Consider the following 26,200-nt stretch of genomic DNA (forward strand, 5'->3'; position numbering starts at 1 on the left):
TACTTCCTGTACTCCACATTATTTAAGACACGAGCTAATTAAAGATGGAGGAGATACTCGGCGGCTGTATCTGGTAACCGAGGGCGCTGCTGTGGGAGGAGTGTCGCTCACTCTTGGGTTTGTTCTGCTGTTATCGATTCGAATAGATCTCCCCTCTGGGCACAGTTTACCTGCAAGGCTTTGGGGTTCGATTTAAGCTTTTAATTGTTCGAGTTCCTCTCAGCAGGGAGATGTTAGCCTGGTCAAAAGACTCCTCACAAAGTCCTTGAGTTTCCCCCTGACTGGTTCAGTGTGTATTGTTGATAACAAGATTCCAATGAGGACTTGATTAAAGATCTATACATTTCAATATCTGTTCTTGTTACTCAGTGTTCTTAGTGTCATACTGTAGATTTATTTCAGCGGTAGCTCATTATTTCTTTTTGTTTTGTAATCAAAAGTATGTATTTCAGTTATAAAGTTAGAATTAAATATTACGGAGGAATAAAAAGAGAGGTAGAGAGGTGTAAAGGTGTAAGTCCCCCTCCCTCCCTCATTAGGCCTTTTCTCTTTTGTACTATGAACGATTTCAACACCAAGAACCCCGTTAAGAGGAACCTTGTTAGCTCCTTCTTCAGAGCAGGTAACATGGCATGAGACACTTCTTCAAAAAGTCCCCAGGAACTGTTTGATCCACACACAAAAAACCCCACCAACAGACACATTAATGCTGAATATATGAATCTCTTCAATAACACAAAATATGTACATCAGCTAAAAGATGTTTAAAAAAAAAAAAAAAGAGAGACAGGAACGTCTTCAGACCTGAACACAAACACCTGAGTCATGACGCGTCTCCGTGTGATCGGGCCCTAAAGCTGTCCAACATTATTGATGTCAGTCAAGAGCGAAGACCAATGACGTGCATCGATGTGGAACAGGAATAGAATTCATTGATCCATTGACACAGGAAATATTCCCAGCTCAGGGCTGAGAGCAATCCCCATCACAAGCCCTCCTGTTCATTCAGAGTTTGAAATATTGGGACTCATTTATTTCCTCCTTGTTTCAAGTTATTTCTGTCTGGTGCCATAATCCTCCTGCTTATATAAACAGAACAGGATGTGATAGGAATGTTTTAACTGTATTTTAGCATGTAATTTCTGTTCTTTATGGATATTAATGTCAGTTAAAATATGAATGAAGATTATAATTCAGTGTTTACATTTTTAGAATTAATTACAAGCTTTTGATTTGGCATTCAGGCTGTTTTTGTTGTTGTTGTTGTTCATATTTTGGATTTTATCCCCCACTTTTCCGCCTACACGCCTGTTCATGGTTCACACACGTGTTTGTCTCTTTCCTTTCTCTCTCTGCTTGGAAACATTTCATTTAAAAATGTCGTTTGACTGGTCGGTGTGATATGTAACTGCACTTAAATCAAACTGCTTTTCCTGCCTCAGTTAGTGATTTGAATCCACAGAAATACAGAATTTCTTCGATACACAAAAAGCAATCAAAAGTTCACGATCATGAAACAGCCTTTCCTCCTCACAGTTTCGAGTTGCTGTGTTTTGTTTTGTTTTTTGTTTTTTGTTTTTCTGCCCCCTTCCGTCGTCTGGCAGGGGAGCTGTTAGTTAATAAGTCTTTGAGCAAGACTGGGAAGAGATTTGAGAAGAAATTGTTCCCCATCATACTTCATATCTATAAATGTGTGCTTTCAGTCAGTAAATTAAAATCCAGACGTTTGTAACATCAGCCAGCCTATTTCATACGTTTCTGTATGTCATACAGGATGAAAGGAAACTCATAATTAGCTGGAGTTTTTTTCTTCTTTTTTTTTTCGTTTTGTTTTTTTGAAATATGAGAGATGAGATTTAACTTTATTGTCATTAAACAAGTACAGGAGGTTTGTCATCTCACCAGACGTGCAATAAGCAGATAGTGCAAGAATCTATGTACAAAAGTAATGAGCGAATCTACAGATATTCCACTGTACTCATTACCCCCCTGAAAGCGCTTTATAAATAAAGTTATTATTATTGTTATTATTGTTATTAATTGTCCATGTGCCAGCATGATGTGTGTTTAACTTTGTCTGCAGCAAGTCAACGACTCTGACCCAGAAACCGAAACGTCCCCCCCCCCCCCGTGATGTCAGAAATGAGGACTTTGAAAAAGGGAAATGAGTGGATTCTTTCTCACCTCTAATGATCGCCCCCACAACATGTCTTCTTTTAATTTCACACACCAGGTGCGTGTTGGGGAGGTTGGTGGCAACACTCTGGGCTTCTACGGCTGCCAGTTGAGTCCGGATGGCTCTATGATTGTGGCTCATGCTTTTCATGGAGCGCTGCATCTCTGGTGCAAAGACCAGGACAAAGAGGTAAGAGCCTCGGCTTCCGCTCTCCCTTCCAAAGCCGTCTAACTATTGTATTTCATTCCCATTTTCATCTGCTGTTTCTCTCGTTTGATGGAGAAACGTTCACGTTTTCCCTGAAGTGGAATCCTGAACTTGTTTGTGTTGGTATTCACTATTAGATCGTAGCTTAGCGATGTGTATGTGAGACACTGTGATTAGTGTAAGAAATTAAATGAACTCTCCTGTCCGCCTCTCACTCTGAAAGGCTTCAAAGGTTGAGCGTACCTGCCGAGTAGAAGGAGAATTCTACCAGGCAATTCTCTGGAATTTCAGATAAAGTAACGCAAGTTGAAAGTTCTGAACTGACCGTCACAGTGCGTGCCGTCCGTCCAGGGAGAGTGGAGGCCCGGGGTTGTGATCTCAGGTCACTTTAATGCAGTCCAGGACCTGAGCTGGGATCCCGAGGGCCGGTTCATCCTGAGCGTGGGCTCGGATCAGACGTGCAGACTCTTCACTCCGTGGAGGAAACACGACTCAGAACAGGTGAGATGTGCGGAGGGTGGAGCAAACGGCAGCCTCAGTCTTAACCCTGCTTGTTGAATATTTCATGTGTTTGGTTTTAATAAGAGCCAGTAACTAGAAGTTTGTCTGTTTGGCTTATCCAGTGCATTGGACACCTGGGGGGAAAAAAACAGTCGTAAATATCCTCTAAGTCGCACACAGGCATCAACATCACACATTAGGATGTCTGTTTGCTCGTTCCTTTTTATCATTTAGCAGTGGTTTCTGAGCCTGCTGCTCTTCTTGGATCACTCTTCAGATGTTTTAACGTTTGTGGGAAGTAGGCTGTACCTAATATATTTTTTATAGGCTGCATTTAGCTGAAATATGTTCACGCTCTGTCTGGAGTTGAATATTTTAGTGAGATACTTAATAATTAAGCGACAGCTACATACAGGCCAGGTCGTGATTATTTAGTTTTGGGGAAAGGATCCATACGTCAGGTGCGGTGATTTATCGATCATCCCCCGCAGGACCGCAGAAGACTTTTCTTTTTCGACTTCACCTCAGTTTTATACACATTTGATTGTTTAAAGTGCAGAACAACATTTGGTGGAAACATAATTGAAATGACAGACGTCATGACATTATTCAAGAAGGCAGTTTGGAGCATTGACATGGCGCCAGTGGAGGTCCAGACACTGAGGAATGAGCCCCTTGTGAGAACACTTTGTATCTTAAGCTGGAAGTCGTTCACTTGGATTGGAGGCTGTGATGTTGCACTTGGCCAGGTTTAAGACTATGAGATGTAACGCCAAGAAAACCCAGTTCAATGACATCAAAGATCTATTTAAACGCTGGCACTCTCACTTGGCAACAGCCTGCAGCTGGTTGGAATTCCAGTGATCAAATCTCCATCTTTATAATATCCTTCTATGTCTCCCCCCCTCCTCCTCCTCCTCCTTCAGGCGACCTGGCATGAAATCTCGCGGCCTCAGATCCATGGATACGACATGCAGTGTCTGGCGATGGTGGGAAGGTTTCAGTTTGTGTCCGGAGCCGACGAGAAGGTGCTGCGAGTGTTTCAAGCGCCTCGGAACTTTGTGGAGAACTTCGCTAACATCTCAGGGACCTCCAGGGAGAAGCTGTTGACACCGAGTGTGAGTTCCAGCACACTTCACCAACTCTTACCTCTTATTCAGTGTGCGGAAAGAAACGAGTGACTTAAACCACGAGCTTTGAAGTAATGTTTGCCCTCTGCCCTGCAATCACAACTCACACAAACGGTCTTTTTCGTCTTTTTCCAAACATACCGTAGCTGTGCTGAGTTGACTGCCTGCTTTGTTATCAGTGTGTGTTCATGAATGTTTTTTGCTTATTGGCAGGATTCTGCCAACATTCCAGAGGGAGCCAGCACACCTGCCTTGGGTCTGTCCAACAAGGCTGTATTTCAAGGTAAATTCTTGCTCACATCGTCGTTTCAGTGTTTAAGCACTAAGGTTTGGGCCTAATTTATGTTAATCAGTGTTTATCATTTCCTTCAATTTATTTGAAAAATGTTTTCAAATATTTACAGAAATGTATGTGAAGAGGAATGTTTTCTTTTTTAAATCATAGGCGATCTTGTACCAAAAACCAACGAAGAAGGGGAGAAATTCAGCAGCGTGTCGGATCAGTACCAGGAGTCTTACTTCCACCCGCTCATCATGACAGGTAGCCCTCAACAACAATGTGTTCATTATTTCACAAATGTAAAATGCTCAAATCTTAAACATAATTAGCCCTCGACCGTTTGAAAGCTTCACTCGTTTGCCTCATTCGAATTCACTCAGCAGCCTCGGTGCACATTTATGAGTTCCCGTCTGCTTGTCTCTGAGTGTTCTTACAAGAGACAATGATATGCCGCCAGACGGACAGTTAGTTATTACCGCTCTCGACATGCTCTACACCCACGGTGCCCGAGGTCTGCTGGAGAGCGATGGTGTTACAGGAGGGAAGGGTGGTGGGCGATAGTCAGAGGAGGGAGGAGACGTGTCAGGAAGCAGAGAAGTGAGCAGAAGGAATAAGACAGGAAGCTTGGAGGCTTGCTTTATGAGGTAAAATAATAATTTAGAGAACAATCTTTAATGCCGAAGTGTGGCGTTGAGTTTACCTGCGAAGAGGCTGCAGAGATGCGCAAAGGAGAAACCAGCAAATTAGGGAAAGCAATAGTATAAAATTTTCCAGATGGAAAATGGATGCGAGTCGAATTAATAAAACTTAGCATGGAGCTTTTAAAGTTTAGAGCTTGAGGGCGTCAAGGGCTGTCATCAGCATGATTGAAGCCACTCCTTAATCTGCAATGCTAATTAGAAAGCAGGCTTATGTGATTGCAAAGTTTAAGTATCAATGACCCCCGGCTATGTAGGGAGCAGCCAAGTGTGTTCTTAACAATGCAGTTTTCCACTCGTTTGATTGGATTACATGCAGGCGGGAAGACAAATGGATAATTAAGAAAAAGAATAAGCTGATGACCAATAAGAGACTCAAGAGGAGTGTTGCTCACAATGACACGCAGCACAAAGACGGCGCAGGCTTGGAAGGAATCTGCAGAGTAAGGGAAAAGATTGTAATGGGTTACATTTGAAGCCCATTAAAAACAGCAACCATCAAGAATCAGAGATTGAAGCTGCAGTTGTTTTAAAATAAAGCAGGGAAGCTATAGGTTCACTCCTCTATATCCTGATGGCAGTTACTATCTTATTTGAATGTTAACTTCTGGAGCTGTACGGGTAATAATAGCTACTTGTTTGTGATTTTATTAAGGCTCCTTTGAGGAACTTTGGGTTTCTTGAGGTTTTGGTGCCCCACTGTGGACAAAGTGTTTTTCTTATCTTTTGCTGATTCTATCGTGTGTGTGTGTGTGTGTGTGTGTGTGTGTGTGTGTGTTTGTAGGTTTTTATTTTTTTAACAAAATATCTCATCCTGCTTTCTTTTAACAGTCAAATATATCACTCAGAGAGAGTCTTTGGAAAATGTCAAAAAAAAGAGGCTGTAACTCCCTCTGTCTGACACATGACCCTCCAGTCTTTACAGTCATTCACAATCACTTTGAGAAATAAACAATAATCAGATGGTGCCCTCTTCATATAGAGGGCATCAACAGCAGCTTTAAGGGAATGACAGTCTCTTTGTATTAGAATAATTGAAAACATCGGGGCCCCTTCAACAAACAAACAAAGCTACAAAATGATTTTTAAGTTACTGGTCAACTGTTTGTGTGTGCGTTTGTGATTTTTTTCTTTTTTTTTTGTATTGTAGAGCCCCCACCAGAGGATCATCTTCTCCAGAACACACTCTGGCCTGAGGTCCAGAAACTGTGAGTATCCAAATATTTATTTCCTGTTGTGTTGCAACACTTCCTGTCCCTGCTTTAAGCACTTCCTGACCTCATTTTACACACTTCCTGGCCTCAATTTATACACTTCCTGGCCTCAATTTATACACTTCCTGCCCCCATTTTAAACATTTCATGTCCCCATATAGATGCAAGTCCCCTATTTCTATTTCTTGAGCAACATTGTCAGATGTTCAGTTTGTTTAGTTTTTTCCCAGGAGGTGAATAGTATCTAAAATATGGACCTCCTAAAGCCTTCAGTTGTCTCCAATGAGCCATTTGTGCAGGCTAGATATATTACCTCCATTTGTAGCCAATGTTAAATCCATTTACTTGTCAATCGGCCATAAACATGACGTATTGCATTGTGTGTGTTTGTAAAGCACTTTTCTGCCTCCATTTGGCTCCACTCCCCCTTTTGAATCATTTAGTGCATAATAGAAACATTAAAATGAGTAAGTGGCAAAATTAGTTTTGTGGCATAACTGATACTCTGAGTGTTGTGGCCAAATGGCTGCAGCGTTTGAAAGCTTCCTGGTCAGGGAGGAATTTCTCGCATCACGCTGTGATTTTTCCTTTTCCGACTCATTTTTTTATTTATTTTTATATGAAGAACCAGGTGATATTGGGCGAGCTAAAGGTAATTAAGCCGTGAGTGATTAGCGGGAGTGTCATCATTGTTTATCTCTGTCAGCGGGAGATGGACCAGCCATCACAAATCAGTATTTTAATTTCACACTCTGTCTACTTATTTATCTGGAAGCTTGTCGAGGTGTCACTTTCGAAAAACAGAATACTTCATTTACAGGAGGTCTGTTTTGTTTTTGTTTTTTCTTCCTTCGCCGTCCTCCTCCCTTCACATGTCTGTCTCTCAACTGTCTTCTGTCCTTCCACATATTCAGGACGGCTTTTATCTCGAATCGCCATGACTCACCTCTGTACGATTCTTCTCCTCCAGGTATGGCCACGGCTTCGAGATGTTCTGTCTCGCTTCAGACAGCTGCAAGACGGTGGTGGCCTCTGCTTGCAAGGTCAGTTTGTTAAAACGTAGAAAGCCATAGTCATACTTCAGCCCAACCCCCGCCTTCAACAAACGGCATCAGCAAGCTGCATGACCATTTACTCTTCATGTACATATTGTCCTCATCAAGGTCAGGACTTCTCTTATCTGTGACATATTGTCCTCCTGTCTCTTTGGATACACTTATTGAATCATTGGTACCAAATACCAATATTTTATTAAAATAAAATCAAGGCCGTCTAAACAGAATTCCTCCACACAAGCTCATGACTCTTTGCGTCGCTTCTCCATGACTCCTTTCTGTTAGTTTAAAACACAAAAGGGTAAGATGAACAGACCTTTTCTTCACTCTGACTCTCCTTCACCAAACTTCTTGACCACTTCGATTCCCCTTCTCTCTTCTTCAACTCCGGCAGTCTTGGGTTGAGAGATTAGGGTTGCCTTAAGACACCCGTCGATAGTTAAGTATTTGAGCTGACTTTTATAGCATATGTTTAACATTGGTTTCAAGATTCTCTAAAGATGACGTGCTGTGTCATTATTATTTATTATTATAAGTGATGTAATCTAAACCCTTCTCTCCAGGCATCTAAAGCAGAGCATGCAGCGATCCTGCTGTGGAGCACAGCAACGTGGCGTCAGCTGCAGACGCTGCCCAGCCACACTCTCACCGTCACGCAGATGGCATTCTCCCCCGACGCACGACTCCTTATCGCCGTTTCCCGTGATCGCACGTGGTCTTTATGGAGACGGGACCTGCCCACACCTAATAGTCCAGGTAAGGAGAAAAAGAATTGTGTTTTTGAGTTTCACGATGCAGGATGACGTCATAGTCCTTCGTGAGGGAATGTAGCGTACATTGGGCTAAATGAAATGAAATAATGAAGGTCTCCACAAACGAATACTGAAAACAGCCAAGCTTGTGATGCAGCGACTCAAACCAGTCAGTCAAAAGCTCATTTTTCGGATAAAAGTCTGTCAGTCAGTCAGTCCGTCAGTCCGTCAGTCCGTCTTTCTTTCTTTCTTTCTTTCTTTCTTTCTTTCTTTCTTTCTTTTTTCTTTCTTTCTTTCTTTCTTTCTTTCTTACCATCTTTACTTCATGTATTCCTTCCGATAGCAGGCGTATGAAAGCTTTAATATCGTCTTTCATTTCTCATCAAATCTTTGACACTAAGCAAATGGTCTCAGGATGAGGAAGAAATCTATCACTGCTTTAAACACATTTCTACAATTCAGCAGCCATTGTTAGTTTTTTCCTTGGGCAAGACCAACTTGCTCCTGCTTTGTCTGCAGCGTTTGAATATTTAAGAATGGAATTAGTTACACGGCCAATTTACACAGCTACCACTGCCACCAATGTGTGAATGGGTAGGTGTGACGTCTCCATGTCTCGGGCTCCTGGGACACATCCACAATAGACAGCCTTTGTGAAGAGAAGCGTAAAAGCTTCTTCTCTATCACTCGTTTTTTTCGTCGAGCTTTAACCTCGACCTCTGTCAGACTCTTATCAGTGCTGCTGACATTAACGGTCAGAGGAACATTTGTTTCTGGAAGGTCACTACTGTCAGTGTGGTCCGGCTGATGACAGCGATGAGAAAGTGATGAGAAATTACTTCAGGACCTCACTCCTAAATTCTCATGTAAGCTCGTATATACTGTATGGAAGCCTTTTTTATGTGAGCTTGCATTGCATTTTGCGGCCTGTTGCATCACCAGATTAAGCTTGTTATGTTTTCAGGGGATTTTCATTGTCTGTTTGGACAGACTGTGTCAGACAGTTTCTGTAACTTTAAATGCTAATGAGCTGTGTCTGGCCACACCCCAAGGGACGTAGCTTTGGCTTACTTGCAACATTTCTCGTTATGTACCATAGGAAGACAGACTCAGAGGGCAAAAGAAACACATTGGTGTGTGTGGGAGGGAGTCATCCACTTGGGGGAGGGGTTACTACCCTTTGTGATGTCATAAAGGGACAATCTCCAAAACGGCCTGTTTGAGCACACGTTTTCTGAGAAAGAAGAGAGCAGGCACAAGACGAAGGGGACTGACTTTTTCATAATTGTAGGGTTTGTAGACCTAAACAAACAGAATGAAAACAACATTTGCTTCATAATAATTTCTCAAAGTAGGTTACTTTACGCCTTGTTGATGTTTTGAGCAAGTTCACACTTTTTCTGTTCACTGAAATTCCCTCCTGGAGATGTTTACAGTGTAATTCTTAGAAGGGTTACACATTTGTCCGAGATCAGGGTTTATATTAGCACTCGTATCATATCAGAGTTGTCCTGAGTCGTTTGAGAAAATGAAAAGTAGAACCTTTGCATCCACAATCTGTGTTCACCTCCTCGGGGGCCTCTGTTGTTGTAAAGAGGAGCATGCTCCTGCAGAACTTGTTTATTTGAGAGAACCTGAGCACCAAACCAATAAACCCGATCCTGCATCCAAGGTGAGCAGAACACAACGTTTCAGCCCAGAGAATAATCTTTTCCCAGCACTCAGTTATGCATCTCGTGGCTCTTTTGGCAGCTCAGGGTGGCCTTAAGTGACTCTGACAGAGTTTAACCAGCCCTGCTCTCTCCTGTGTGAATATATGTGGACTGCACACAGGCAGGGGGGGGGGGATTGACAAGGGGGGGTCCCGTCTGTTCTGGTTGGCTGCTGAATCATTCAAGGTGATTGTGAAGAACACACACACACACACACACACACACACACATGCAAGCAGACATAAACACAAACACCCAGTCTAACAGGCCAGACCAGAGCAGGTTAAACGGAGTTGAAGCTGATCAAACAAACTCACGTCCTCCTTCCTCAACGTTTTTGTCTCCTTACCCGTTTTGTCCTCCACTCTCCCTCCTCATCCACCTGCTCACTTTTCCTCTCTCACTTTCCAGGCAGCTTCATTAAGGAGACACTGTCCTCTTCCTCTCCCCTTTTGCATCTATCTTTCCTGTGTAGTTTCTTGATTTATTTTTCTTGTTGCATCATCTCTTTTTCTTTCTTCTTTCTTTCTTTTTTTTTCGCTTTCTCCCTCCTTTGTTTTCATCTCTGTCTGGTCTAAAAGCTCCTCACTTGTCCTCAGACGACAGTGGTAATGGAGGCAAGTGCAAAAACCTGTGCGTCACAAAACAACACGCACTCAAATTTGTGTTTCTGGATAGATGGTGTGTTGTGAGCACACAGACACGACACGGTGGTTAACTCAGACTCTAGTGGCTACACTGTGGTTTTACAGCCGTGTGTACATGCCTGCTCGTTGTTTGTGTGTGTGTGTGGAGGTGCAGACAGGCGGCTGCCAGTAGAATACAAACAAGCTCTCTGGGGAAAACCAATCTGGGCTCTGAAATGACTTAGGCCGGGGAAATAAACAGCAGCAGGTCATAAAGCAAAGCTGAGTGAAATGGAGGGGCTGGGACGAGGCGTGGCGTCTCGTTTGCTCGTTTACTCGTCGCTTCGGAGAACTTTTTGTGACGCGTAAATCTCAACATGCTGATGACGTGCAATGAATACGACTCAGAGCTCCTGTAATCAAAAATGAAGACTTGGCGTGTTTAGTCAATACATGTTGACAAAATATGTGTCGTGCAGGGACTGCTGGTAGCTATAACACAGATTGGATGAACTGAAAATACTATTTTGTTATTGCTTTTGTGCAGATCCGCAGTTCTCGCTGCACACGCACGCAGGGAAGGACTCGTCCGTACACACGCGAATCATCTGGTCATGTGACTGGAGCCCAGACAGCAAATTCTTTGTGACATCGAGCCGGGACAAGAAGGTTAGAATTATTATTTTCTTTTTTTTTTCAATGTCGTGCACATTCTCCCTCAATAATAAAGTCCAGATTTCCAATCATAATAAACAAAAAGTTGAGACTTTGCTTTGAAGGATAAATGCTTTTTCATAGTTTTCATTCTCTCTCTTTTTCCTTTTCATTGTGTGTGTGTGTGTGTGTGTGTGTGTGTGTGTGTGTGTGTGTAGGTGATAGTGTGGGGCCCGTGCAGACTGGAGGACTCTGGAGACTCTGCGCCTCCTCCTGAGATTAAACCCATTTCTTCCATCCTAGATGTGGGAGATTCTGCTACAGCTGTGGCTTTCTGCCCGTTACTCTGCTCTGATAAAAGGTAAACGCACTAAAAACACAAAAACCCTTTCCTGGAAAGTTTGTTTTATGGTCGCTTTTATGCACAATTTGAACCATCAGCCACATCCAGAGGGAATGGCTCGAGGCGCGATATTTACACCCTGGTGATGTCTCGCCTTCAATACGAAGGTCACAGAAGTGTGATGTGGGGGAGCAAGGCACATCGGAGGTAGTGAAAGACGCATTACAGAAGCTGTGTGTGCGTGTGTGTGTGTGTGTGTGTGTGTGTGTGTGTGTGTGTGTGTGTGTGTGTGTGTGTGTGTGTGTGTGTGTGTGTGTGTGTGTGTGTGTGTGTGTGTGTGTGTGTGTGTGTGTGTGTGTGTGTGTGTGTGTGTGTGTGTGTGTGTGTGTGTGTGTGTGTGTGTGTGTGTGTGTGTGTGTGTGTGTGTGTGTGTGTGTGTTTCGTTGCACAACTAACTTCCGCATTTGCCATGATCCAATGTGAAATCACATAATGGGACACTTTTATTGGGCTGTAGCAGAATAGGACATGATGATGGTGGAGCTTCATTACAGCGCTGTTTCAGAAACTGATCAATCAGTCCATTTGCACTTTTTTTTGTTAATGCTTTGTGTATTTTATCAGCCTGACTTCAAAATCAATTGCGTATCACTGTTAGAATGTGGTTTCTGTAACTAGCTGCTGGTTTTTAACCTGTAAAAAGTACCTCCGATCTGTAGTGGGATAAAAATATGACCATCTGTACAGTTTGAAGTGGTTTCTGAGTTAAGAGCATCAGAGATAAAGTTAGTCAGACAGTCAGTTGTGCCTTACTTGAACACAAATGTGTGCATGTGTGTGTTTTCTTTTGTGTCCCTCCACAGCTACCTGCTGGCTGTGGGCCTGGAGAGCGGCAGGATCTTGTTGTACAGATGGAGTCCTGGTCAGGAGCCTGCCGGTGGAGACGACTGGAGCGGATGTGGAGAAACAGACGGATCGTATCCTTCAAAAACACACTCTCTCTCAAACGCACACACGCACCCAGGTGATCCAAACGCAACTTTTAAAAAGGACTCCAGTTGCCACCGGCAGTATATGACAGCGTGTCATGGTTACATCCACATAGCTTCATTTCGATGGCAGGTGAGAGACAAAGCTCTCTGTTCCGTGGTATAGAACAAGGCAACAGGCTGTTGGATTCAGATGTCTGCACTCCTTTGAACGAGGAGGCAGCGACTGGTAGAATTCACATGTGTGTTTCTGTGTGTGTTGTGTCTATGTCGTCTGTGGAGCCTAGAAAGTGAGCGGAAAATAGTTTAGGGGTTTTTGCCACTCACATTTAATGCTGCTCATAGCTGTGTCAGGTTGAACACATTTTAAGATACTCTATACATTATTGTCATGTTTTAACCTCCCTGCTGTATTTCCATCAAATAACTGTATGATCAGATAGTTTTGTAAAGCGTATAGGAAGTAAGTGTGGTTTCTTTATATAGCACAGAGTCCTTAACAAGAACATTGAAAAGGAAAAACAGAGAGATGAAAAAGGCTTTCAGACTGTAGAGTGGAGTGCTCAACATATGCTGCTTTGTTTTGATGTTCTCAGTTCAAGTGAGGGGACCTTCCAAAGTTTGGGAGCTCCAATCACTAAGGCAAAGTCTCTTTGACTTTGGCACTTATAGTTCTGTTGGTATCATTGGTTTCTGTTATTTTTGCCTTCATCACACGTTCTTTGTCAGACAAAGCCACTCTCTGGCAGTGAAAAGGCTCCGCTGGAGGCCCCGCGCTGGCCGAGTAGGTCGAGAGAACAGGAAGGACGGACAGGCTGAGGGAGAGAGTGAAACCGAGGAGGAGAGCTCCTGGCTCCAGCTCGCCAGTGCTAGCGCCGACCACTCTGTCAAAATCTTCAACATCAACCGACGGGCTCTTTAGCACTCCCAACTCTGACACTATTATGTCTCTCTGACACCGAGAGACACTTGGACTGAGGGCCACTGGCCGCACTGTGCCACAGAGGCCACAGCTGCTCGCTGGCAAGCCATCCCCTCCCTGTGACAGCCGGTTAAGTCGTGGGTCAGTCTAAGGCCAGACCCACAGCACTCGCGCCCTGCAGTCTGTGTGAACGCAGCTGAACCGATGTGAAGGGTGGAGGAAAGATCCTGAAAGCACCACGACCCCAGGGAGGTGCTCTGCTCAGACACTCGTGAGTGTTTGAGTTTCTGAGAAGACAACACCGCTGGACCTTTCTACACATCACACATCCCGACTGGATATCCACATATCATCGCATCACTTTAAACACGGACAGATGCTTGTTGCTAATTAGTCAGTTTGTTATCATCACACAATTCTCTCTGGTTGATGGGAATGTCGAGATGTTTTATTTGTTTTTTTGTTTTATTCAAAATCATTAAATGTTTGTATATCCCAAATGTTTCACCTCTGGTTCCTAAATGAGGATTCCATTTATATTTTAGAACTCCAGACGTTAACGAAGTTTGTTTCTGTCTCTCAGACAGCCATAAAAAAAAAAAGTGTTTCTGTATGACAACCATACAGACTGTTGTATCTTACAGAACAACAGTAAATTGTGTTTATATGAATTTTAATTCACCTCACAGGATGTTCCATCGTAATGACATAATGGAGGTGGAGATAAAAAAGAAAACCTATCAGTATATTTGTAAAGAAAACCATGGTGTTATGTCCTATCCATGGGTGTGTCCACAGTCATCAACCTGTACAGACAGAGAGACCTCTTCCTCTATATCCTCCTCAGAACGATATTTTCACTTTGATTAAGGGCCAACTTCACCAAACTCTAACATGATAAGTCCCTCTTATCGGGGTCATACAGAGCTGGACGGACAGCTCCCTGTTGCCGTCGGCGATGATGAGGAAGGGCAGGGTGGCGTTGGCGTCGCTGTTAAACACCAATACATCTTTGCTCTAATTACTTCAGTCTTTGCTCCAACATCTTCTGGCTTGGACCAGAAAAGATCTTTATCAAATACGTTAATTTCTGAAATTTGTGGAGGGCTCCTCTTTGTTGCAGACTTAAATAGATTCCCAAATAGCATTTAGACTCAAATCAGATTATTTTCTTTAAAATTCATGATATTCAATTTCCCCCCCCCACTTCGAGTCATGTCTACAGACTTGCAGGCAAAAATGTAAAATGTGTTGTTCAAGTACCATTACCTATACAAAATAATCATTTATTTTATTTATCATCTCATCAGACATCTTGTAATTCTGCAGTTACCCATTTGGAAACGGCAGGAATCTATACATGTTGAGCCTTTATGCATGATATGTGGTGAATGAAAACTAACAGAAACATTGCGACCTTTCATTAGAGGCAGGACTTCAAACGTTGCAGAGAAGCAAAATCAATAAACACTGACGTGTCCAGTGACTGAGCTCTGTAGCTTCAGATTTAGGTTCATGTGCTTTTGAAAAAGAAGAGGATACCTCACAGAATTCTCAAGGACAGAGCAGAGGACGTCCACACTGAGGATTTACTGAGGGTTCACCTCAGTGTGCCGGCATTACGTATCTGCCATAAATTTTACTCTAGAAGATTGTAAGTCGTGGCCATAACTCTCGCTCTAATCACGCATCCTGGTATGTATGGAAGCATCAGTCTTCCCATGCTGCACGCTGCTCCAGGAAACAGCTGTTTTTCAAACACTGAAATGAGCCATTGGGGACAATGTCCGCTCATATATCAGGGGATTTCAACATCATGCGTTGCATAACGTAATTATCGAGTCATTATCAGTGATGTCTCAATTTAAACATGAGTGATCCCCATGCTGGAGGATTTTCACCAACACATTTTTGAGAGGAGCTCTTTGCTCTGACTAGCATACTAATACTTAAGGTTTATGTCCTCGCCGGTGTGTCCTTGACCACTTGTCCTGATGAGGTGAGACTGCCATTATATGGTACTGAGGAGGGATTAGAAATCCCATCTGAAAATCCTTGAATGTTACTGATTAATGGGGAAAATGAGGACCCAGTGGCACGGGTAATAAACCACAAACAAAGGTTACTGGGACCTTAGATAGGCAGCTCGAGAAGGGATTTGAAGGAGGGAATACTGAACATGAATACATCATTGTGCCTTTGTGGCAGAGTTTAATTTCCCAGGTGAATGGTAACATATTTCAGCAGGATAAAAGAACTTCCTGTTTGTATGTTAACATGCTGGAAATTCAGCCTTATGTCTTATGGACACAGACAAATGAAGTGTCAAAAAACATGGCTTTGACAGGCAGATTGTTGGACGTCTATGTGTTTGAAGCCTGTCTGTACTGGTGGTTTACTGTAGTTTGTGAATGAGTCATGCATCAGAGTACATTTGTCTGAGGGGGTGTATGCATCTTTCTGCAGTGTACACTATAATTAATGATTCTGTAGTCATGTACATTTAACTTAATATATCTGATAAAATGTATTCAATATAAAGGCGTCTTTGATTTTGTAGCAAATATTTAAGTAACTTTCAAACAAAAATGTTTAAGATAGTATCTGATTATTTTGGTTGCATTAAATATAATGTTTATGTAATTCTAAATTTTTAATGAATCCAACTCAATAGAATTAGCCAGTTTTTAGTTGACGAGCACTTCCTGTTATTTTGCGCCTTTTTTCTGCTTTTATATTCAGCAGCTATCATCTGGTCACAATACATAAAGAAAGTGTGGATGATTTAACTCAACAATTTCATTTGGTTGACAAAGGAGAGGTTTATTTATACGATAATGTTAATGACAACTTGTGGGTGTATGCTGCGCGTTACAGTCTATGATGCTACATTACAAAACGAAATTAGCAAGCAAAGTAATCCAGAGAGACAGAGACACAGTTGAGGTAAATTAAGCATGTTATGTGACTGTAGGCTATTGTGTGATGGTATTGCGCCATCATCAGAAAGATATCACAAGTATTTGCACTAAGAAAACAATCAGCTTTATTTTGAAATTGAAACACTAAAATACTGTTTTGATCTAAAACTGTTAAGAACTGTAGTTAGCAATTTAAGAAAACTGACAAAGGCCATAAACAGAATAATGATGTTTTAAATTACAGGGCACTACAGTATTATTTTTTTTGTGTGTGTGTTGCCTTGAGAACTTGGAGAGTGATTAGTAGTGTGGTACGTTAGGTTGTTTGTCTTTTGTTTCTAAGAATATGCTACTCCTTATTTTTCTCAGCTCGTTTTCTTTATTGAAATACACAAAGCCAATGGAGAATCTTTGGAGGATCATTTGAATAGCAGTTTTCACAGAAGGAAACAATATGGAGGACATGTTTCAGGGCCTGCTTTATCAACATGCATTGGATTTTAAAACTACAAATTAGACGCTCTTATTGAGATCTTATTTCATTTTTTTAATATTTCATTGATATTGCAGAGTACGTTTAATACTTAAACAGATCCTCAGTAGCACTAGCTTGTCTAGGTATTGATTTTATCAAGTGATTTATGCGTGAGGCTTAGATTTACATAGTGTAAAATTATTACCTCTGGGCAGTTTTAGTTGTATTTAGGTTAAAATGAACACAGCCGAATGCTGAGAGGACCAACACTTGTTAACCCGGCAATTTATCACAAAGAGGTCAAGGCAGAGGGAGGGAAACATAAAAAAGCCTGCTGTTAATGGATTTATACCAAACCTAAGTGAATTAATTAGAATTATGTAGGAAGACAGGATGGCTTAAAGTAAATTTGCTGCACTATCAGTGCACACAAACCTTTACAGTTTGTGTAAACAGCTTCTCCAATCTTTAAAATTAAGAAGACCTTCATACAACGAAACAGGACAGAACACCTATGTTAGAATAGTTTACATGTTCAGCTTTTGGGGACTCAGATTCTACTTTGATACACATTAAACATTTACTGTTTTACAATAAAATATGTTATTCATTGTTACACATCAAATATCTTTGGAGAACTTGTCAGTCACCTGTTGCTCCACAGACTTGAGTACACTATTCTCTCTCAACCAGGAAGTGTCAAACAGAACTGAACCCAGCCTTGGGTTTATATGAGGGTGTGTCAAGTGGAAGGTGCCATGTTTGGTAGAAGTGGAGGGATGTTTAGGTTGTTGAGATTAAAAATGTTATTTAAAAGGCAGTTTTATTTCAGTATCAGTATTTACTTAACTGAAATGTATTTTGAAATGCTTTAGAGCTTGGAGTTGAAGTGGAACAGAACTGATATGTTGCAACAGTTTATTGAGGAGTGTACAGAGCTGCAAGGGCCCAGACTGGTATTGTTTAAAGCTCAGTCTCTTCGTTTGTTTGGCCCTTTTTGCTTAATTTATTATTTATTTTCTTGCAAATATTTTTGTTTTTACAAAGGAACAAAAATATTATACTCAAGTAAAAAGTATTGTTACTTAAAAACACATTTACTTAAACACAAGTAAAAGTACCAGTTTAAAAATGTAGTCATATAAAAATACAAAAGTAGCTCAAATTTAAATAAACTTTAAAACTGCTTTTTTTACGACAGAAAAAGTTAAACAATTTAAGAAAATACTGGCAGGGTATTTGTCTAAACATAACAATGTAAAAAGTATTTTATTATATTATTTTGTATTATTCTGATTATGCTGCTTAGTCTCATAGGCTTGTTTGTAAAATGAGCACGTTTTAGTTTGTAGGAGATATTTTAAGAGGAAACTGTGTGTTCACCTCTTCACATGCACAGCAAAAAATTAAGAGTTTAAATTTCAGGGTTAAACATTTCCCAGTTGATTTTTATTTTTTTTTTAACTCCCAATGTGTTGTTTTAACTCATTCTGAATTAAATTTTGTTTAGTGTTGGAGTTGTTTCAGTGTTGATCGTTTGGTGTTAGTCTCACTCTGCACAGAGTTTGTAAAAAGCTTAGATCCGCCAGGTCTCCCACACATTTCACATTGTGGGTTGGAGAGACAGGAGAAGAGTTGAGAAAGTTTTGCTCCTATGAAGTTCTACATGGTAAGTAAAATACAGTCTAATTTAATGAAATTAAGTGAATTAATTCTGCAAATTACTATAAAATATTATATTTGTGCAGAATATGTACTTTGAAAGGTCTTGTTTATTGCCAAGAACTAAATGGCTACTGTAACCCAGAGCCAGTACACTTGTACACAATTGTAAGTGTCCATGCTACTGAAGAAACCCCCTGACTCTAAATGGGACTTCATACAGGTCAGTCTGCTCTCTTTTATTTTTATATGTGTTGTTTCAATCTCCATGTGTTGTTTCGACTTTACTAAATTAAGTCACACATGAATTGGTATTATTATCTTTATAAGCATTGCTTTAGAGTATGCATTGTTTATTTCTGATTGATTATGAATATGTATCTACTTTCACTAGAGTGACACTGGAATAATGCTGCAGAGAGGAACAGTGGCAAGCCACACTGACAGTCATCTCTCCTTTCCACACACCCAGATTCTAGCAGTTCACACAGGAGCTAAGAACTAAAACAGAGTCCTTCCTTTTTCCTGAAGTCAAACGCATGACAATCTGGTCCCAGGACTTTTTTTTAAAAAGGTCGCACAAAAATGTGTTGTTTGTTGCTTTTATTTGTTTTCTCATATTGAATCTTTGGGTCACCTTACAGTTTGTTTATTTGTTGTTGTTTCAATTTGACGGGACTTGCATGAGGTCGCGCGAAAAATGTCTACATGTAAAAAAAAATGTATTTTCTTTTTTTTTTTTAAATCAAACACAAAACCTTGACACGTATGTTTCAATAACTGTTCAAATGTTGTTCTTTTATTATCTATTGTAAACTGTGATAAGTTGAGGTAACATCAAAGTTCTTTACAGTCGCGCGACTTCCGACCTCCCAGCTGGCCCTCCGTCGTGGGTGTGGGAGGCAGGCGGGTTCAGCAGAGGTCGCCCAAAAAACCCCCCAAAAAAACAGAGGGGTCTTATCATTATTGCCACTATCATCCATCGACTGGTTGACATCTTTTATCCAGATCAAGACAAATCCTTGCCAGCTCTTCACCGTGAAATCTACTTTTTATTTTTGGTTAAATTTGATGAACTTGTTTGTGTGCTTTATTTGAATCTACTCAATTTAAACAGGTTATTCTTTAGCAACTGATTTGAGTTATATTAACTCAACTTTTAACAAGGTTAGATATAATTAATAATAATGTGTGCAATCTGTTGCCTCAATTTTATTGAGCAGTTAATGTGTATCTCTTTTCACAGTGTAGTAAGAATTGCAAACCTACAATTGAGTGTGGAGAGGCAGGTGTGGATGCAGCTCAGGATCAAAGGAAACTTCATGAACACTTCCTGTTGCTCGAGGCCACAACAAAACATCATTAATCACTAATTCTCATTAACAACGGTCCAAGCGATAAAAGAAAAAATCAAAGTGCACCTTTATAGTCAACTTTGGAACTTTTTTTTGCAGTCAGATTAAAAATCTCAGAAATATCTCATTTTTTTAGAGGAAGTATAAAAGATATCACATATCATGCAGAACCTTTGGATGGTGATACCCATGCAATGTATACAAAAATCTGAGTTACTTATCGTGACTTAAATTTGCATTCCTCCTTTACCACCACAGGGGATAACTCCATTGGCTGAAGACACTGATTGTAGATGACACTTCCATCTCCTCCTGCAATGATACAGTGTATTGCACATTTGGATCCACAGCTGGAGTCGTAGAGATCAGCTGGTGGTACAGAGGTCCTGCTCACAAAAGGCTCATCAACCAATTTAAAGGCTCACTTACTGATGAAACAGCAAAGAACTTCTGAACTTCTCTGAAAAATGATCCCCACAAATCAACAACATAGGAAGAATGAAGAAGGTCCCCAACATACTGTATGGCCATTATTAATGCACCATGATAACATTCAATTCTATAAAATTCATAAGTGAGTATCCCTCTCCATCTGAATCGTCATGATCAATGCAGCTATGTGTGCATTCGCTGGATACATTGATATAGAACTGGCTTGTTTTCTTCATTCCTCTGATGTAGGAGGTTACATAGAGGCTTCCCTTCGACTGACACCCAGGTCAACTTAATCAACGGGCCTTCCATTTGCACAGCATGATCCCGCTGTGACGAGAAAGAAGGTCACAAAGCATTTACACGCTGAGGCTTTTCTTGCTTCAGAACACAGCCTGGAAAATCTGTGGTATCCTTGAACTCCTGAGCAGTAAGTGGTAGACCGGAGTGTAAATCTTAACATCACCTGAGTCCCTCCAGAGTTCTACAAACAACAATTACAGCCAGGATGAGGTAATCTCTTGACTTGCACGTTTGAGAATCATCGTAAACATTGTTCTCAGAGTATTGCTAACTGGTTTGGTGTGTCTTCTGTTACGTAATTTGTTAAAAACATTGAAAGTATTTTAGGATATGTTAGGAGTCTTTTACTCACAGATGCTTGATGGAAGAGTTTTTGGCCAACAAAGTTTCAGTGATCTGCTTAGCTGCTTCTTTATGAGACCTGAACACAGCTAATATCCACTTCAGGACTTCGCCATGATAAATATTTGAAAGGGAGAATGACAGGTCCTGTGCACACAGAAACGACACACAACCACAGACGCTAACCCACAGTGTTCACCGTCAGGAACACACTTAAACACACACTCATCCCCTCCATCCTGTTTGCCACTAGGCTCGTCCTCAAAGTTCAATTATTTATCGACCTCAGTATACAGACCTTTTCATTACAAATGTATTTTTCTTTAGCAGTCTGAAAGGGCCTTTTTCAGAAGATTCTTTTTGTTAACCAGCTATTTATCTCATGGATGCAGTTCTCTCTTTTTTTTAATTTAATGCCATTATGTAAACTATGGAAACTCATTTGCTGAGGAAACAGCAGCCTTGTTTTTTGTGTGTTATTCGCAGCAAAAGAGATGCTCATTTTTTCTTTTTTGGACGTAAGTGGTAGATTATTATGAGATGATGATCAATACAATGTGAATACTAAAGCGAGTCTCAAAAGGAAAGGAATAGAAAAATGAAGTAACCATTTCTATGTTTAGCATGAAATGGTCCATGTTACATACATTTTCCAACTGACACATTACATTTTAATGTGTCAAAGCTTTGTGTTTTTTTTATCACGAAAATGGTCAAAGAAATAATAAAATAGTTCCTGTCATTTGTGATACGAAACACGCAATCCATTCAGACAAACATCATCTGACTCCACAGAAACATAGTTTTAAGTTGGACCAGGTGTTTCATCGTTAAATACAGCATTACTTCGGCTGGTTGTCTGGAAGTGGCTTCACCTCCTGTGACAGTGTGTTTTTTTCTGTACTGTTATAAAACATGGGACGCCCTGATTCTGGGAAAGATTATAACTTCTATGTAACTTCTAGCAACATAAAAAACCAAGATGGATGATCACGTTTTGGCTGACAAACACACATTATAAATTCAAACATACTTTTTGAAGAACCAGCTAGCTGACTCGAGTAAAACAAAGACTTGAGTGCAGATGACAGAAACACTGGATTATTTTCAGTCTCACTTTATTTAACGATGATGTGAAAATTAAAGGCTGTCCATAACATTCAGACAATAAAAGAAGAATGTTATCCAAATCCCCCCCACCCCCCTCGTAACAACTAATGGCTTCAAAAATGTTCATGTGTTCAAAGTGTGATACTTATTTTATACAACTTTTTCATAACTATACCTCATCTGTACATAACATAGTTACAGATACTGTAAATTAAAGAAATGACTTCCAAGTATCCTTGTGGCGCATTTGTGAAATATTTCCTATGTAAAAATGAATGTACGTAAAGATCTTTTACATATACATATATATATATATAGTTCTCTATTCTTTCTTTTATAAGAAAACAAGTTATTGCCCCTCATCGAACATGTTGCATTTAACATAGGTTTTGCTTACCATTGAAACTCGTAATTGAACTGAACTCCGTGTGATACCACATTTCAAACGGACAAAACAGTAACAGTATGGACCTGTGTGTGTTCTTCCACTTAATATAAACGTCATATTATATTTTTGGACATGTATGTTTCGCCGTCTCCAGAAACCCTGATGATGACACATACAGAGATATAATTATATATGTAATTTTTTTGATTTTCAAAAGAAAAAAGGTAGAAAAAAGAAAAGAAAAGAAAACTGTGGCATATACAAACCATAAGTGTGATGTTAATTATTACGGTAAAGAATGAGCCCTTGACCCATCACAATTGCATTTGAACATTTTTTTTCATCCATGTGAAAAATAAAGATTGAAATGAATCATAGTAAAGAAAAACATAGCAGGGCATTTTTAAACAAAATTAACAACAGAAGCATACCTAATGATCTGCATTTGGCATTTGAAATGGACAAAAAAGTCATTTTGTAATTTGATAAATGCCAGGAGTGGGTTATTAGGATTGATCGTTTGCTACTACTTTCACTTTATTGCCCTCAGTGAATAATTGCTAAAACCAGTAGCATAGTTGATATGATGATGTTTGTCCACTGAGAATCTTGGCATTGACATGTGTGAGCTGATCAAAAGGTTAAAAAAACTTAAATCCGAGTTGTGTAACGAAACAGAAAACCAAATTGTAGGTGAGTATGACACAACAGAGTGGATTTGTCACGACAGTTGCAAAAACAGAGGTTACTCTGTGAATTATACATTTCATATCATGCCGTCTTGAGAAAGCCAAATACCAAATATCCATACATGGACACCATCGTCAGGGTATCAGCAAATTGTACACAATCACATATAATGTAATATATAAAATGTGCAGTTGGTTTTTTCTTCTCCTGAAGGAAGAACAAATCCTCTGGCAATGTCCCACACTCGCTTGTCGAGTGACCGTGATTCTCTGGTTGGCAAAAGGTGCGGGAGATGCCGTGACTCCTTAGAGGTCTGTGCTCGGGGTTTCCCAGCTCCTGTGCTCAGCAGGAGCTGGAAGGGGAGGAGCTCTCGCAGGAAGTCACCCTGATATGTCCGACAGCAGGTGGATTTCTGCTAGCTTGTCTTCCACTCCAACTCTGCATCCTTAATTGGCCTTTAAACCGAACAGACTGACAGTTTTTAGTAGTTCGCTCCCTGTTCTCCCACACTGTCCCATGCATTGAGGCGTTGAATTTAAATAAATCTATGACACGTTGTACAATATACAGATGTGTGGCCAATGTAGTTGTTGTAGTTTCAGTGCCATTTTCACCCTATTTACGTACTGTGGGTCCTGCAGGCTACAATATAAGACAACAGGCACAGCGCTCAACAAACGCCTTAAAAACTAAAAACCAAGACACCAATGGTGAAAACATATGCTGAGAACAAACCTTCTCACACTCCATTTAAAGTCCTTTTTCTTTAAAGAGTACCTGTTTGCTTGTCTCCAACATGAGGACTGTTTAACAAACAAAACATGACGACACTGTGCTGATGACAGTTTAGCCCAGTGCAGTCTTCTTGGGCTCAAATTACAGCCCATTTTCCATAGCAAGTGAGGTACGTTCACTGTCGCTAAGTGTGAAGTGGTTTTTCATGATATTCAATATGAAAGAAAGCCCTGTGTCTGTGCTTTATGATCTATCACTGTGTATAGGAACCAAAAGCTACAGCCGGTTGGGGCTCATGTGTGCATCGGCTTTATTATCTCTCGCGGAAATTCAGGTCAACCGTTTGGTCCGATTGTTGTGGCACTGGTAGACCTACATCCTTTCCAGCCTCACTTCTTGAGTTTCATTTCTGTATAAGTCATTTTCTTGCGCCCCTTTGTCACTGACATGAACTCGGGCCCCCCCTTTTTATGTGCTGGTTGGCTGTGAGGGCTAGAATGTACAGACATCTTAACAGTCTATGAAGACCACTCAGTGAAAAGCACCGGACTCCATGAGGTGCTCTCTTGCGTGTTAAGTGTACATCTGAATGTGTGCATTTCTTGGCATTTAACACACAATTAACCGTGGAACACTCTCGTGTTTTTTTTTAGCTCTATTTTCTTAACTATGCAGCCTTAGAAACCTGTTAAAAGGCATAGCAACAATAATCTGTATATCATGCTTTCTGATCACACACTAAGCAAGTAAAAGCATGAAAGGCCTATTGCAAGGTCTGATGTGAAATCTCTAAAGAAATCAGTGCTGCAAAATTTAACAAAGTGGTAAAAAGAGCCATGTGCGTCTTACTCCAAGATTGAGGAATGGGCCTTTTCACGTTCAGTAACTCACACGCTTTCATGTACCTTACTGTGCTGCTCTTGTTATCACTTGGAACACAAACCTTTCCAACTCTTTCATACATATGTCTTATTGTTCCAGGGGTTTCCTTGTTTTATAAGCTTCCATTGGAAATGTCCACGAAAGCCTTCTTGTGTTACAAGCTTGATGCTTTCAACCCCTTGAATTGTCCGTTCACAGCATATACAAAGCTTACAGAACATCGAAGTCAAAAATGAAGATATTTACATGTCTCCATAAGGATGGGAAGGGGACGGGAGTAAATTCCATGATTTCCTTTGTTGGGTTTTGTAAATTATATGTCACTGGTATCAAGTCACCAAAGCTGTAAAATACTCAAGTTAGATGACAAGCTCACATGTAGCAGAAAACCGAACATACAACAGATAAAGAACAGTAAAAGACAACCCCCCCCCCTTTGAAGCAGATAAGGCTACACGTCAGGTCAGGGCTGCTCCACCACTGCTCTGCTATGGGGGCGGGACTGTAATTGTGTAGGTGTGTGTTTGTGTGTATTGGTGTATGTTTGACTGTGCATATGCAAGGGGAGCAGCTCAACAAGGGGACATTGCTGTGAATCATGGGAGTTTCTATGGGTCAGCCCGTGCCCACTCCGTCTCCTCCCACCCCTTCCCGACTGAGGGTTTCAGTTCTCAAGAGACGCTTGGGGGAAGAGGTGTGAAAAGTTAAACTTTGCCCCTCCCCCCCACCCTCCCTTCTCCCCCTGTCCTCCTTGTTCTGAGACAAAATTCGCACATATGCTGATGATATCAGTCTATTTGTTGTAGAAAAAAGGACCATATATGTCTCCTCTGCAAAGAGCCAGGTGGGGGAGGGAATGAAGCTCACAGGCCAGAGACCATGACCCGGTAGGAGGGGGGCATGTGTCTGTGCCGGGGGCTGGAACCAGGGCTGCCGTTGGGGCTGGTACAACTGGCATCAACTCCTCCTATGGAAGGTAAGTAGGCGTGGTGCAGGATGGGCAGCTGCAAGGACAGTCGACGCTGTATGCTGTGAAAAGTGAAGAAAAGTTATCATGTGAAACGCACACGAAGAGACCAAATATGAACATTGCATCCTGTACTTACAGTATTATGACATTTTATTGGAGTGTTTTTTTCCCACTTTAGTCACTATTTTTTTCCAAAGGATTCTATTGATCGACGTACAGGTAAATACTTAAACCCTTTAGCCCAACAGGCCGAATGTATTGTTACGGCTGAATATTTCCCTGTGTGTCGTGTCCCACCCCGGTGAAGCTGATCGTACGAGGTGCACCTCTGTTCTCAGTGCTTCCTGAGCAGATGAGAAGCTTTTGGAGTTGAGACTACAGTGCCTCTCAGTCAGGGATTGACTTTGTGTGATATTAGTTTCTCAGTTGTTCTTTGTTATGGTGGAGGAGGGGCACCTGTACTGGACATGCTCACAAACTTAAATGATTTTAAGGACTATCTTTGTAACCAGAATCCCCACTAGGCTGATAAAACAGAAAAAGGACATTATAATGCCAACAAAGACCGCTCAAGCGCTCAGTAATTCTTCTTATCGTTTTCCTGTTGTCTTGAGCCACCGCTTTGGTTTCTTTCCTTCTCCTTCCTAAACCCTGATCCAGCGTGCCCCCTTTAGTC

At 41.0% G+C, this 26,200-nt stretch overlaps 2 protein-coding genes across 2 annotated transcripts in view; one reads left to right on the forward strand and one right to left on the reverse strand.

Moving 5' to 3' along the window:
* The window catches only part of elp2 (elongator acetyltransferase complex subunit 2), a 26,890-nt gene extending 13,131 nt beyond the window's left edge, over positions 1–13,759 (forward strand). The window contains exons 11-22 of the mRNA XM_079367453.1: positions 2,234–2,365; positions 2,735–2,884; positions 3,811–4,002; positions 4,228–4,297; positions 4,460–4,555; positions 6,143–6,200; positions 7,177–7,249; positions 7,825–8,017; positions 10,899–11,020; positions 11,224–11,366; positions 12,212–12,325; positions 13,067–13,759. Of these exons, the coding sequence (XP_079223579.1) occupies positions 2,234–2,365; positions 2,735–2,884; positions 3,811–4,002; positions 4,228–4,297; positions 4,460–4,555; positions 6,143–6,200; positions 7,177–7,249; positions 7,825–8,017; positions 10,899–11,020; positions 11,224–11,366; positions 12,212–12,325; positions 13,067–13,259 (1,536 nt within the window). The 3' untranslated portion in view covers positions 13,260–13,759. The remainder of the gene's footprint in view (positions 1–2,233; positions 2,366–2,734; positions 2,885–3,810; positions 4,003–4,227; positions 4,298–4,459; positions 4,556–6,142; positions 6,201–7,176; positions 7,250–7,824; positions 8,018–10,898; positions 11,021–11,223; positions 11,367–12,211; positions 12,326–13,066) is intronic.
* Positions 13,760–24,550: 10,791 nt separating this feature from the next.
* Positions 24,551–26,200, reverse strand: part of gabbr2 (gamma-aminobutyric acid (GABA) B receptor, 2) — a 162,473-nt gene continuing 160,823 nt past the window's right edge. The window contains exon 19 of the mRNA XM_079367452.1: positions 24,551–25,583. Within this exon, the coding sequence (XP_079223578.1) occupies positions 25,418–25,583 (166 nt within the window). The 3' untranslated portion in view covers positions 24,551–25,417. The remainder of the gene's footprint in view (positions 25,584–26,200) is intronic.

Source organism: Symphodus melops, assembly GCF_947650265.1.
Source record: "Symphodus melops genome assembly, chromosome: 18".
Classification (NCBI taxonomy): domain Eukaryota; kingdom Metazoa; phylum Chordata; class Actinopteri; order Labriformes; family Labridae; genus Symphodus; species Symphodus melops.